The sequence below is a fragment of the Barbus barbus genome, assembly GCF_936440315.1.
Source record: "Barbus barbus genome assembly, chromosome: 5".
Taxonomy (NCBI): domain Eukaryota; kingdom Metazoa; phylum Chordata; class Actinopteri; order Cypriniformes; family Cyprinidae; genus Barbus; species Barbus barbus.
Window position 1 is genome coordinate 5,544,014 of NC_136733.1, and position 12,868 is coordinate 5,556,881.

General features: G+C 34.6%; 2 protein-coding genes across 2 annotated transcripts in view; one reads left to right on the top strand and one right to left on the bottom strand.

The window, feature by feature from the left end:
- The window catches only part of LOC306869928 (DNA polymerase epsilon catalytic subunit A-like), a 28,272-nt gene extending 20,865 nt beyond the window's left edge, over nucleotides 1–7,407 (top strand). Inside the window, exons 39-49 of the mRNA XM_079416883.1 lie at nucleotides 805–1,009; nucleotides 1,116–1,289; nucleotides 1,583–1,708; nucleotides 1,808–1,940; nucleotides 2,051–2,255; nucleotides 2,665–2,796; nucleotides 3,126–3,319; nucleotides 3,719–3,919; nucleotides 4,149–4,274; nucleotides 4,436–4,525; nucleotides 6,176–7,407. Of these exons, the coding sequence (XP_079273009.1) occupies nucleotides 805–1,009; nucleotides 1,116–1,289; nucleotides 1,583–1,708; nucleotides 1,808–1,940; nucleotides 2,051–2,255; nucleotides 2,665–2,796; nucleotides 3,126–3,319; nucleotides 3,719–3,919; nucleotides 4,149–4,274; nucleotides 4,436–4,525; nucleotides 6,176–6,277 (1,688 nt within the window). The 3' untranslated portion in view covers nucleotides 6,278–7,407. The remainder of the gene's footprint in view (nucleotides 1–804; nucleotides 1,010–1,115; nucleotides 1,290–1,582; nucleotides 1,709–1,807; nucleotides 1,941–2,050; nucleotides 2,256–2,664; nucleotides 2,797–3,125; nucleotides 3,320–3,718; nucleotides 3,920–4,148; nucleotides 4,275–4,435; nucleotides 4,526–6,175) is intronic.
- A 405-nt stretch (nucleotides 7,408–7,812) lies between these two features.
- p2rx2 (purinergic receptor P2X, ligand-gated ion channel, 2) lies at nucleotides 7,813–12,385 on the bottom strand. Its single transcript, XM_079416884.1, has 12 exons — nucleotides 12,155–12,385; nucleotides 11,472–11,607; nucleotides 11,206–11,277; nucleotides 11,042–11,117; nucleotides 10,669–10,765; nucleotides 10,512–10,592; nucleotides 9,809–9,947; nucleotides 9,583–9,713; nucleotides 9,399–9,489; nucleotides 9,252–9,317; nucleotides 8,925–9,002; nucleotides 7,813–8,424 (listed from the first exon to the last, which is right to left on the bottom strand). The coding sequence occupies exons 1-12, from the start codon at nucleotides 12,292–12,294 to the stop codon at nucleotides 8,329–8,331; spliced, it is 1,203 nt and encodes a 400-aa protein (XP_079273010.1). The 5' UTR covers nucleotides 12,295–12,385; the 3' UTR covers nucleotides 7,813–8,328.
- Between the last annotated feature and the right edge of the window lie 483 nt (nucleotides 12,386–12,868).

Genomic DNA, 12,868 nt, shown 5'->3' on the forward strand with positions numbered 1-12,868 from the left:
TCATTGCCATAATAATTCTTATTAGTAGTTTGAATTAGTTTTTATTTTATTTTCCAGTTTTCATTTTGTTTAAAGTTTTAATTATTTTGCTTAATAATTTATTTTTTATTATTAGTGTTTGTTTGTCATTTTAGTGCATCATTTGAAATAAATGAAAATGATAAATGTTTCCCTGTAGCGATCTGAAAAAAGTGGATTTAATTTTTTTAGTAATGATTTCAGTAAACATTTATTTTATGTAAAGTAAAATTTTGAATGGTTTTAGTTAAACAAATTAACTCTGATAATCACTTTTTTTATGCCATTATAATTATGAAGATTTGTGTGATACAAGTGGTCACAAATGTATTTATTTATAAGCTACGTTTCTCACTTGAGATTTAAGTAATTCGCTGAACAAAACTTTTAAGTTAATTTATCCTGTGAGCTGTACTCTTGCTGCGAGGACTGCTTAGAGACTACCATGTTTTTATATTTCAACTTGATATTTGAGGTTAAAGAAAGTTGCCCTGTTAGTTTATCTGCCGTTTTAGAACTTTTTATTGTAACTGCATTTGATTTAAAAGTGCATTACTAAGTGTGTTTTTTTAAGAAATGAGTAGTAATTTGACTAAAAAATGTTTAAAGATTAATGTACACTCGCATGATATTAAGTCTCCAGTATTGAGTATTGTTGCTATTTGCTTTTATTTAGAGACCCATCAAATGGCCTCAAAAGTGAATATCAGTAAAAAAAAAAAAAAAAGTTTCGCTTTTTTTTAATTTTTTTTTATATTTATGTAAAGTACTTTGGCTTTTTTCCAGTTTGTGTGGAGTTGGATATTCAGAGTTTGGCGGTGAACACCATTCTACAGTCCCAACACGTTAACGACATGGAAGGCGGGGCCAGCATTGGCGTCAGCTTTGATGTCATTCAGCATGCATCTCTGGAGGAAATGATGTCAGGGAATCAGGGGACAAACGCAGTGGCCAGCTATGATGAGACGGCGCTCTGCTCCAACACATTCAGGTATGCATGTAGAAATGAGTAAGGCCAACAAATGTAATCCGTCTTGTTTTTCTTCAAAAACTCTGGGTGTACAAAAGAGTTATCACTATTTTCTGTCCTCGTGCAGGATTCTGAAGAGTATGGTTGTTGGTTGGGTCCGAGAGATCACGCAGTATCATAACGTCTACGCTGATAACCAGGTGATGCATTTTTACCGGTGGTTGCGATCACCCAGTTCTCTGCTGCACGACCCGGCCCTGCACCGCACACTACTCAACATGATGAAGAAGATCTTCCTGCAGTGAGTACAGCTCCCAGACCAAGTTTTTATCAAATTTAATTAGCTTTTTGGGCTTAAAGAAAGTGGCTCTATTTGTTTATTTGCAGTTTCAGAGCTTTCTCTTTAAATAGCTTTTTAGTTTTCATCTTAACTGCATTTGATTTAACACGGCAGATGCTTTTGCCCAAAGCCACTTTCAAAGTATACATTATCAGTTAAACCCATGACTTTGGTGTTGATAGAACCACGCAGTGCTGTTTGAGCTACAGAATGACTGCTTGTATTGTTCACACCTTTTATTCTAAACACGTCAGACTTGTGGCAGAGTTTAAGCGCCTGGGATCATCTGTGATCTATGGAAACTTCAACCGTCTCATCCTCTGTACCAAGAAACGGCGCATTGATGACGCCATTGCATACGTGGAGTACATCACTAACAGGTTTCTTATTCAATGGGAAAGTCTGAAGTCCAGGTATTTGATTATTTGTATAAATTTTCAGTTTATTGTTTGTCTTCCTGTCTTGTGTCTCGGCATTAGTATCCATTCAAAGGAGATCTTCCACTCTCTGTCCATCACATTCTCACGCTGTTGGGAGTTTCTGCTGTGGATGGATCCAGCTAACTATGGAGGAGTGAAGGGAAAGCTGCCCTCTAGCCTTCTGTATGGAGAGGTAAAGCTCAGGGCCTAGAAACCACTTGTTCCTCTTTACAAGTTAAGAATTTTTATGTGTAAAAAAAATTAACTATTCAAGTTGTTTCAACACATTTTTATCCATTCAAGCATGGAAATGAAAAGAAGAAAAAGAAGGATGGAGAGGAGGAGGATGGAAGTGAAGATGAGGATGAAGATGAAGAAAACCAAGGGGAGGACGAAGAACAGGATGGGGAGGATGATGTAGAAGACTTGATTGAAAGTAACTGGAACATCATGCAGTACCTTCCTCAGACAGCATCCTGTCAGAAATACTTTCTCATGATCATTTCAGGTAACGTTACAGGTTTTATTTGTTTGACCCTTCAGAATTCCTCTCACTGCATTTGGAAACGCAACATGCATCATCTTCCCAAATGTGTAATGAAAAAAACTTCATTTTACAATTGAATATTATAGTAATGCTTCTTATTTTTGTTTTTATTTAGTAATTTTATTTAGAAGTAGTAATAATGATAAAAGTTATGATGTTATAGTCAATTTGATATACAAGTTTGGCTAAATTGTCCAACCTTACAAACCTGGCACACAATAAACTCAAACCTGGAATTTTAAAATATATTTTAAATCATAATGACAATTTTTATAATTTTTTTTCATGAAGTACAATTAGATTTTTTTTATGCAGCCAATTTTATTATAATTTCTCATTATTTTATTATAATTGGTTGTTTTTTTTGCAGCCTACATTGCAGCTGTCTATCACAGCATGAAACAAGAGCTTCGGAGAAACGCCCCTGGTGCTACTCCCATTAAGAGACGAGGAGCGACCCAAGCATCCCAGCAGCCAACTGGGGATGTCAGTGCACTTCCTGGTAAGACATAAAGCAATTCAGCCTTGTCTTTTCCAAAACATTGAGTGCTTTTGTAGTGGGTTATTTATAACTGTATTCTCTAATACACTTTCCATTCAATTAATCCTGATGAATTTATTTGGACTGTTATTTGATAAAAATATTTTAATGACATATTTTCAAAAACAAATCAGAGAGCTGATATTTTCAAAGTTGAAATATTAAAATATGTCCATTTATTTATTTCTAAATGTTCACCGTATTTAAATCAAAATCTAAATGTTTTATAAAGATATTTTTTGCATATCAAACCAAGTGTTTTTATTTTTCTTGTCTTTGTGCTGTTGTAGGTTTGATTACATTCTCTCAGGAGTATGTGTCAAGTGAACTCACACAGAACTTCTTTACCATCACTCAGAAGATTCAGAAGAAAGTGTCAAGCACTCGGAGCGTTACGCTCCCATCTGAGATGTTTCCTGTTCTTCCTGGTTCTCACCTGCCCCTCAACAACCCAGCTCTGGAGTTTATTAAATACGTCTGCCAGGTATCAACGTGCACCTCCTGCTTCTGTGTAGTTATACTGCAGCTTTGTGTTTTAAACCCCTAAAGATGTAACAATACATGAGTGACAGTAAAAACGTTTACAAAAGATTCTATTTTAAATAAGTAATGTTTGTTTGAACTTCCTTTTTATCAAAAAATCCTTAAAAAACAGTGTCATTTTCCACAAAAATATTAAGTGTTTTCAGCAATGATTCTGTTGCTGAAGATATAGATTTGCATCACAGTTATAAATATTACTGTTTTTGATCAGATAAAATTGGAGAGCATAAGAGAATTCTTTCAAAAATCTTGCCAACCACAAACTTTTTGAACGGCAGAGTAGGTTTTATGAAGACCTCACACCTGTCTGATGTTGTTTCTGTTTGTAACATCCCTTCAGGTGCTTTCTCTGGATGCCAACATTGTCAATCAGGTGAACAAACTGAAGCGAGATCTTTTGCGATTGGTGGATGTTGGAGAATTTTCAGAGGACGCCCAGTTCCATGACCCCTGCAAGTCCTACGTCCTGCCAGAGGTCATCTGCCACCACTGTAACTTCTGTCGTGACCTTGACCTCTGCAAAGACCCTGCAGTTTCCCAGGTAACAACAGGACTCTTGTTACAGTTTATCTCTTATTTGAATGTGCGGTTAATGATTTGCTACTCATTCATGTTTACATTTGCTTAATGTATTCCAGAGGTTTTTTGAAAGTCATTAAGCTAATACTACTTGGTGTTTTCCCATGTTCAGACCTTTTTCATGTGATTAAACTAGCCAAAAAAGGCTATAATATTCTCACTTCGCTCTTCTTTCCTTTTTACCTATGTAGGATGGTTCAGTTCTTCCTCAGTGGTTCTGCTCTAACTGTCAAGCCCAGTACGACACAGAGTCCATAGAAATGGCCCTGGTGGAGGCGCTCCAGAAGAAGCTCATGAGTTACACACTACAAGACCTGGTGGGGGACATAAACAGCATTATTTACCATTTTTCTGATGCTTTCAGAGGGTTTTAGAGGCTTTGGAGAAGTACAATGTTTGAGTGTTAAATGTCCCAATGTAATGTATATGCACATCCATTGACTTTCACTTATGTAAATGGCACTTTATCCCATCACAGGAATGCTCCAAATGCAAAGGAGTGAAGGAAGCAAACATGCCGATGTACTGCAGCTGTGCTGGAGATTTCAACCTCACCTTCACCACAAAGGTATTTATGCTAAACTAAAATGCTATTACTTCCACATTATTATTAATATTACTACTGTTTAAAAGATTTATTTATTTTGAAAGAAATTCAGAAAGGATGTATTAAAGGAATAGTTCACAAAAAATACTAATTTAGCATTACACGACTTACTCCCCAATGGATCCTATGCCAGTGAATGGGTGCCGTCAGAATGAGAGTCCAAACAGCTGATAAAAACACAACAAAATAATCCACAAGTAATCCACATGACTCCAGTCCATCAATTGAATGTCTTGTGAAGCGAAAAGCTGCATGTTTGTGAGAAACAAATCCAAAATGTTTTTAACTTCAAACTGTTGCTTCCAACTAAGATACAAGAAATATATTCATATTGCTTTATTCGAGTGAAAAAGTTGTCTTGTCTAAATCAGGAAAGAAATGCACACAAATTAAGCACCGTTTACAAGTGAAAACAGTACTAAACAAATATGTCTGTGAATTTTCTTGTGAGAAAACAAAGTCTCATCTTTCAAATTAAGTAAATTTGTTCAGGAAGTTCAAACAACAAATGCCATTTTGGCACTCTTTGATGTGGTGAAAGATCGTATATACGCCTCAGTGAACGCGATCATCCCTATGTACTACTTGTTTTAATGCGAAATAAACATAAATGAACATCTCATGCCTCATGTAATCACTTTATCAGTGTTTTAACTGCGGAAAGACGTCAGTAAAACACATAGCATTTCATTTACCTCGGGTCCACAGCTCGTTAGCTCACCAGAGAAATGAAGAGCATTTCACAAAATATTGGACTTTATACTCATATTTTACTTTAGCTGTTAGTTATGTCTTTATTTATTAATGCATGTTTAAAAAAATCACAGCCACTGTGTAAATTAATATTTCAACAGGCAATAGGCCTATAAATTGTATAATTTAAAAAATGCATTATGAATAATTTACATGTTTGCAGACTTTTTTTGTGTTGATTATTTTATTTAAAAATAAATGGCAATTAAATTTATGTTTGGGCTCTGTTGTTAATTGTAACCTTACAGTAATGTAAAAGGGCTCCCGATTTAGCCTTAAGAAAATTGTAATAGTAATTTAATTTATTTAAAGAGAGAGAAATTTGTTCAGTAAACCATTGTTTAATAATAATTAAAAAAAAAGCAATTTTATTTATATATTTTTCCTCCCCTCCATACCGAACCGTGACGTAAAAACTGAGTTACCTTCCGAACTGTGATGTTTGTGTACCGTTACACCCCTATGGACTTGTATTTTGTCCAGAAGCAACGGTTTAAAGTTAAAATGTCTTGATGGATTTGTTTTCTTATAACCATGCAGCTTTTTGCTTCACAAGACATTAATTGATGGACTGTAGTCGTGTGGATTATTGTGATGTTTTTATCAGCTGTTTGGACTCTCATTCTGACGGCACCCATTCACTGCAGAGGATCCACTGGTGAGCAAGTGATGTAATGCTACATTTTGACAAACTGAGCATAAGAGACTCGTTTCAAAAATATTTTTTTAAAAATCTTACCGACTCCAAACTTTTGAATACTTAATGTTTGTTTTACAGCTAATGGACCACCTATAAATGTTCATTTAGTCATCTAATGTCTCATATTTGCTCATTTCCACTTGTTTGCATGTTTACAGAGCTTCACTGAGCAGGTGGAAGTGTTCCGGAACATTGCTGCCCACTATAACATGAACTTCCTGCTAGAGACCATTGACTGGGTCCTTAGTATGAACGCATAGGTGCTTTTTTACCTTATACACTCCATCATTTGTGCCAAACAATGTGTGTTTGATCCATTTGTACAGATCTGAATTCATATGAAATGTGTGTACATTATAACCGTGGAACAATTTTGGTACTGGAACTTTAATAAATATTTTTGTATATGAAGAATTAACTTTTGCAATGATATTCAATCATTACTTTCTGAGTAATCGAATGCAAATTATGATTTTGGTCATTAATGGTTAACTAATTGAATCTGCAATGATATTTGCCGATTTGGGGTATCACTCTTGTTCATAGTGGCATGCAACTAATATGTCTCTTTAGTAATGGTCCATTTGGATATTGCTTCTTTTTGACGGTTATGAGTTTAATTTTGTAAAGAATATGGCTTTTATATTTTTGTAACCACATATTGGATGGTGCAATAGCCAGCAACTACCCAGTTTAACTTAATGAGACGTCCACATCACTGCCTGGCTCCTGTCCACTCTACATTACCACATTATAATTTGATTTCTTATCTCTGAGGCAAAGACCTGGACATCATTGAGATGCATGACATGCTGTGCAATGTGCAATTTGAATCCAACCATTGTTGTGAATTGGCATTGCTGTGCTCACCACTTTTACTGAAATGTTTCTTTCTCCCAGAAGAGCAAAGGGCGTTTTCTTCAGAAAAAGGGTCTGAAACGCTTAAGAAGATTTCTTTCTTTTTTTTTTTTCTCCCCCAGCAAATGGTCAAAGTAGGAGCTCGATATTGAAAATGTGTTTCAATCTCAGAAGGTCAAACTATTTAATTATTATTTAGACCTAATATTATTTTTGTTTTAGACTTATTGTACAAAATGTGGTTAAATGCAATTAATTTTTTTTTATTGACACTGGAGTAATGATGCTGAAAATTCAGCTTTGCATCACAGGAATAGATCACATTTTAAAGTATATTAAAATTGGACCGTATAATCAAATGCAGCCTTGGTGGTGATCATTTGGTTGTAAATAAAAAAAAAAAAATTGTGCTTTGGCAAATACTGTCAACACAACTATGTGTAAAATGTCAGAAATTATAATTAGTGCTCCTCTACAGTTTTTATTTTTATTTTTTTTTTAAATAAACCAATGGAAGTCTTGTGAGGAATGGATATAAGAGTATGTTGTGCTGTAGACAAACGGCTATATAGTCCTACTGCTAAGTTCATTGTCTGTCCATTTTCTTCAGCATCTGGTTTCAGTCTCTTTTCCTGTCTGGGGAGATGAGGTTTTATATGTACCCTTGATCATTACTTAAAAGACAGAGCCATAATCCTCAAAAGTGTGAGCTGCATAAATCGATACGTTTCTATTAATCACATTTAGAGTAGAGCTGGGCAGACACAGTTCCTCTTCCCCTAAATTTCATTACTGTAACCAATATCATAGGAGGAGTTGTTATCAGGTTAGCAGAGCGAGTGCTGCTCTTCGGAGAAACCGTCTCCTCTTTCCTTACTCAAGATGACTTCTGATGGAAGAAGGTTCCCAGAAAACAGATTATCATTTGAAAAGAATTGATATTTTAGTACTTTTTTAATAACCAGATTAATTGTCACACTTTAAAGTTGATATGAAATCAAAATTCATCATGCTTATTTTGTGGGATTTGTTCAAAATATTAACAAATGCTTCTTTGTGTACCACATTTATATGAAACGGAATATTCAATTCTTGTTTTTCTTACTGAAGATTCTTTTTCATGGAAATGTCACATTTTACAGGAGGAAAATATTACAACATGAATGTTCAAAGTTGGGAGGATACATGCTAGCCCGTTACGTAGTTGAATTAAACACTAAGCATATCAATTGGTGATCATTGTTTAACATTTATTGAAGCAAAGCTTAACAGGTACTTGGTTTTGCGTGTTTTTGAAGCTTTTCTAGATTCAGATATAACATTTTGTGCCTTTTTCTACACTTACTGTTCCTACGACAGGAAAATATCCTGTACTTTATGTAAAAATACCCTACTGTGCTGTATATTTGGCAGCATGCCGTCAGTGGAGTGTTTTCTGTGATGGCAGGTTGTTTTATAATGGCACGCCATCTGAGAGGTCCGAGTGGGTGGAGCCATAGCTTGTAAGCGTGAGGTCTGTTGTGATTGGCTGACGGGGTTTCTTGGAGACCTGGTTAAAGAAGTAGAAGCTTTTTTATTAATCTGTTTGAGAACTAGAAAATAAAAATTTTGTCATTTATTGACTGCCATGTTTGAAAAAGAAAAAAATTAAACTGCTAAATCTTTCTAATATCTCTCAATGAATGACCCTCAAGAGTCATATTAAACCATTCTAACAATATATACACTAAAAAAAAAATTTTTTAAAGTTTCAAAATTATTGGAGTACATTTTACAAGTACGATTATATCTCACAATTCAGACTTTTTATAATCAGACTCATTTATTTGAGAAGTTTACTAGCAATTTATGACTGAAAATTCTACACCACTCTTTTATTTTTTTTCGGTGTAGGACTTCTCAGAAATTGATAGCAGATTTTACAATTGCAATGAAAGTAAAATTTTAAAGGTAAAAAACTGAAATAGTATTTTGTTGTAAAACGTACTCCCATAATGTTTTATTTACAACATTTTTTCCAGTGTAATCTTCTCCATCCTTTTGACTTACATCATCAAACTTCTTTTCACTGAAGACTTCATTCTTATCGATAAACGTCAGCATGATCCAGTCACAGATGATAGAGCACTATAGATATGACAGAAAAAGAGACAACATTTACACATATCAAGATTAAGCATTAGGAAGCTGTATGTCCGTAAATGCCTCTTTCCAACAGGGTTACTCCAGATCAAGCACTGTGAGAGAAACCTGAGAATCATTCCCATAATACAATTTGTGGAGTGTTTATGTCTGCCATCAGTGTCATTAAGACATCATTATCTCACACTTTAACCCAAAATAACCGTTTTTAATATGCATTCAGCAAAAACGTACAATTCCTACTGATGTCATGGCCGTTACTGTGTTGATGATGGTTGGAATCAGACTGAATCTTCCCGCCTGAAAAGAAATATAGAAATTCAATATGAGGCATATGTGTGCAGTCAACATGTCACTAATGTACTTCCTGTATGGTCTCACATGTCCATGAACAATGACATCCAGGCGAATCCCATAGGCTTTTATGAGCGTCCTGTACTCCACCCCATCCTTATGGTGATATTTAGCAAACCTGAAATGTTTGGAAGTTAATATGTTTCTAAATAAACATTAATAACTAATTGATCATCATTTTAATTACAATTGATTAATTGAGCGCTCGTACCTGTAGTAATATCCTGAGCTGGGCAGGTCTTTTCTCATGTCTAGTCTTCTGAATGAATATGTTGGAATGCACGCGGACGGATCCGCATCAAAATCACACTTCCAGTTAATGAACACGCCAATTATTCCACCCTAAATAAAATGACATTCAAAATGTACATTAACACTGTTAAAAATGACTGAATTCAGACGAAATAAAAAATGCTGATTTGTTGCCGTATACATGCCGTTCTGCAAAGTTCGCTGAATTTCTCTCGGGCCTGCGCTGCGATGAAGCCCAGGCTGAACACCGGACAATACGGGTTAGTTTCTGGGTGATAATGGCACCGTAACAATTTCTTTGGCTTATTTGGTTTGATGTTGCCCCTATAGTTTAAACCACAAGCAATTTCATGAGCATAAACTCAGCAAGGATGCATTACATTTGCCAAAAGTGGCAGGCATTTTTAATATTACAAAAGATTTATATTTCAAATAAATGCTATTTACCGAAGAATCCGGAACAAAAAAAAATGATCACAGTTTCTACATACGTATTAAGCAGCACAACTTTTCAACACTGGTAATAATAAATGTTTCTTGAGCAGCAAATCAGCATATTAGACTGATTTCTGAAGGATCATGTGACACTGAAGACTGGAGTAATGATGCTTTGCATCACAGAAATAAATTACATTTGAAAATATATTCAAATAGAAAACAATTATTAAAATATTTCACATTATTACTGTATATTTGATCAATTACATGAAGACTTAGTGAGCATAAGAGACTTGTTTCAAAAATAATAAACTTTTGAACAGTAGTGTAAACAGGGATTTCTGATACCATTTATGCTTTTTTATGATCACACAAAACATTAAAACGCATGATGGCATTGCTTAGACATATCCTCTGGTTTATAAAATATGCAGTAACTCATCAATGTACCTCAGAACTTTAAACTTTGGGAAATGGATGGCATTTTTTATGAACACTGTGAAATTAATGGCCTGCTCCAAAGCTGGTTCTCTGTGGGGACAAGAAAGACATTTTAATGTATTTCTCTCTTTCGTTTCTGACAGATCGGTTCATAAAAGCACAATACCTGACAACAGCATATTCCTCAATGGGACACCAGGTTTTGATCTCACAGGTCATGAATGTGTAGTTGTAGTACGGGATACACCGTCCTGTTCTTTGACCTGTTCAAAAACAAGTTCACTTGTCATTAAGTATTCTGGGATTTCATGAAGTGATTTTGATAATTATATTTATACAGTGAGGTCACAATTAATTTTTTTTTTTAATTAATTAATCAATTAAGTTAATTTTAGATTTCAAAAAGTAACTTTAGAGGAGGAAATGAGTAAAAAATGCCTTTTTTTGTAATGAAAAATTGCTGAATGTTATAGTGATTTCAGACTTTTGGACCCCACTGTATGTATATATATATGTATTTATTATAAAGTAAACCCCACCATGACCATCAAAATCTATTTCCCCTTGAGTGCAGTCAGAATCTTTTGTGCAGTTTGCATTGGCAACACTGTAATGCTGAAAAAACAAAGAAGAAAATGCTGTTTGACTCGGACGAATCTTTCCAAACAAACTTTATGCAGTTGTGTATGTGTTTTGCACTCACCTCTGCACATGTGCCCTGCGTCTGATCGTGCGTCACTTCTCTTCTAAGAATTGTACTGATGACATCCCCACCCTGTATGTAAAGAAATCAGGTTTCAAATGATTTTTCAATCAATTAATAGTAATAATGACCATGCATGGCAAGACTATATATTATGATCTAGCAGGGAAAATTTGATTTGATCACTTTACAGTATCTGAAGTGACAAAGGATATTTGGTCTGCCCTGGTAACTTTTTTTGGAGTAAAATAATGCAGTTTATTCACCTCGGATGGTCTGACGTATTCTGTTGTGTCCTGAACGCTGTCTCCCAGCATGGCTACACCTCTCATCTCAGTGTACACCGAGCTCTCTGGACGCGTCTCCGTCTCCTGATATGCTTTCTGACTGATAAATACATGCCTGCACAAATAAAACATGACATATTATCTTGAAAAACAAAACATACCTTCATGTGTAATGGAGGAAATTCTGTATAGCCTAGAAATAAAAAGAGCATTAGAACAAACATGGGGGGGGGGGGGATTTCAGATCAGATATGGCTAAAGTTGACACTGAAATTGTTTTAATTAGATTTGACGTTTCATCTATACATAAATCTCTATATCACTGATTTGTTTCTATTGACATTTTTATTGTATTACTTCTGCATATATTTTGTCTTCTTCTTTGCAGCTGTACTCCAAAACAAACAAAAAGATAACAAAAAAAAAATACTCCTTGAGTTCTTTTTATATGCAAAATATATTTTTCTTTGGATTTATATAATTAATCACCCAGAGACCGTGAAATGACTCAAGTTTTGCATTTCAATGTTCTCCGTTTGTCTAGCACAGAGACACACACATATATATATATATATAAAACATAATTATCACCAATTAAAAGTATCAGTTTTGTGATTGATGTAAAGCAAGTTTTCAGTACAAAAATACAAATTTCATCTTACCAAATGAAATATGTGATGACCAGGAACTGCACAGCTCTGTAGATAACTCCTAGTTTTCTGTCCTTCACCACCATTACTTTCGGAGTCTCATAGTCCCAGAAACCCAGGAAAAAGTCTTTGAGGAACTCCAGACAACCCATTTTTATACAAATTCGAGGACTTGTTGACAAATTCCTTTTATGTTCCTGCAAAATGAACTTCGCAGTCTTCACCACTGAACTGATGCTGTATAGTGACACCCACTTGAGTACTACAGCCTCTCTCTCTCTCTCTCTCTCTCTCTCTCTCTCTCTCTCTCTCTCTCTCTCTCTCTCTCTGCATTGAGTAATTAATCTTGCCCATTGTCCATTTATGCAGTTAGAACAAATATTTATTTTATCTTAGTAAACTTTATGATGTGCTATATATCTATAGCTATTGCATTACAATCAGGCCTATTTATAGATAGATAGATAGATAGATAGATAGATAGATAGATAGATAGATAGATAGATAGATAGATAGATAGATAGATAGATAGATAGCATCATTAGAAGTTACACTAGGCCACATTTACACAATTTCTTTAATATTTACATAAATATTTAATGTTATATGTAGCTACTGTTGCTTTTTATGTATCTATGCCTTAAAAATAATATATTATTATAATATTTATTTTATCTTAGTAAACTTTATGATGTGCTATATATCTATAGCTATTGCATTACAATC

Excerpts from the sequence above, each read along its gene's own strand:
- p2rx2 (XM_079416884.1), bottom strand. The coding sequence starts at position 12,294 with ATGGGTTGTCTGGAGTTCCTCAAAGACTTTTTCCTGGGTTTCTGGGAC. Across the intron at positions 10,766-11,041 it reads AATAGATTTTGATGGTCATG|GTCAAAGAACAGGACGGTGT; the intron begins GTGGGGTTTACT and ends GTTTTTGAACAG. Across the intron at positions 9,003-9,251 it reads CCATGACATCAGTAGGAATT|TGCTCTATCATCTGTGACTG; the intron begins GTACGTTTTTGC and ends TCATATCTATAG.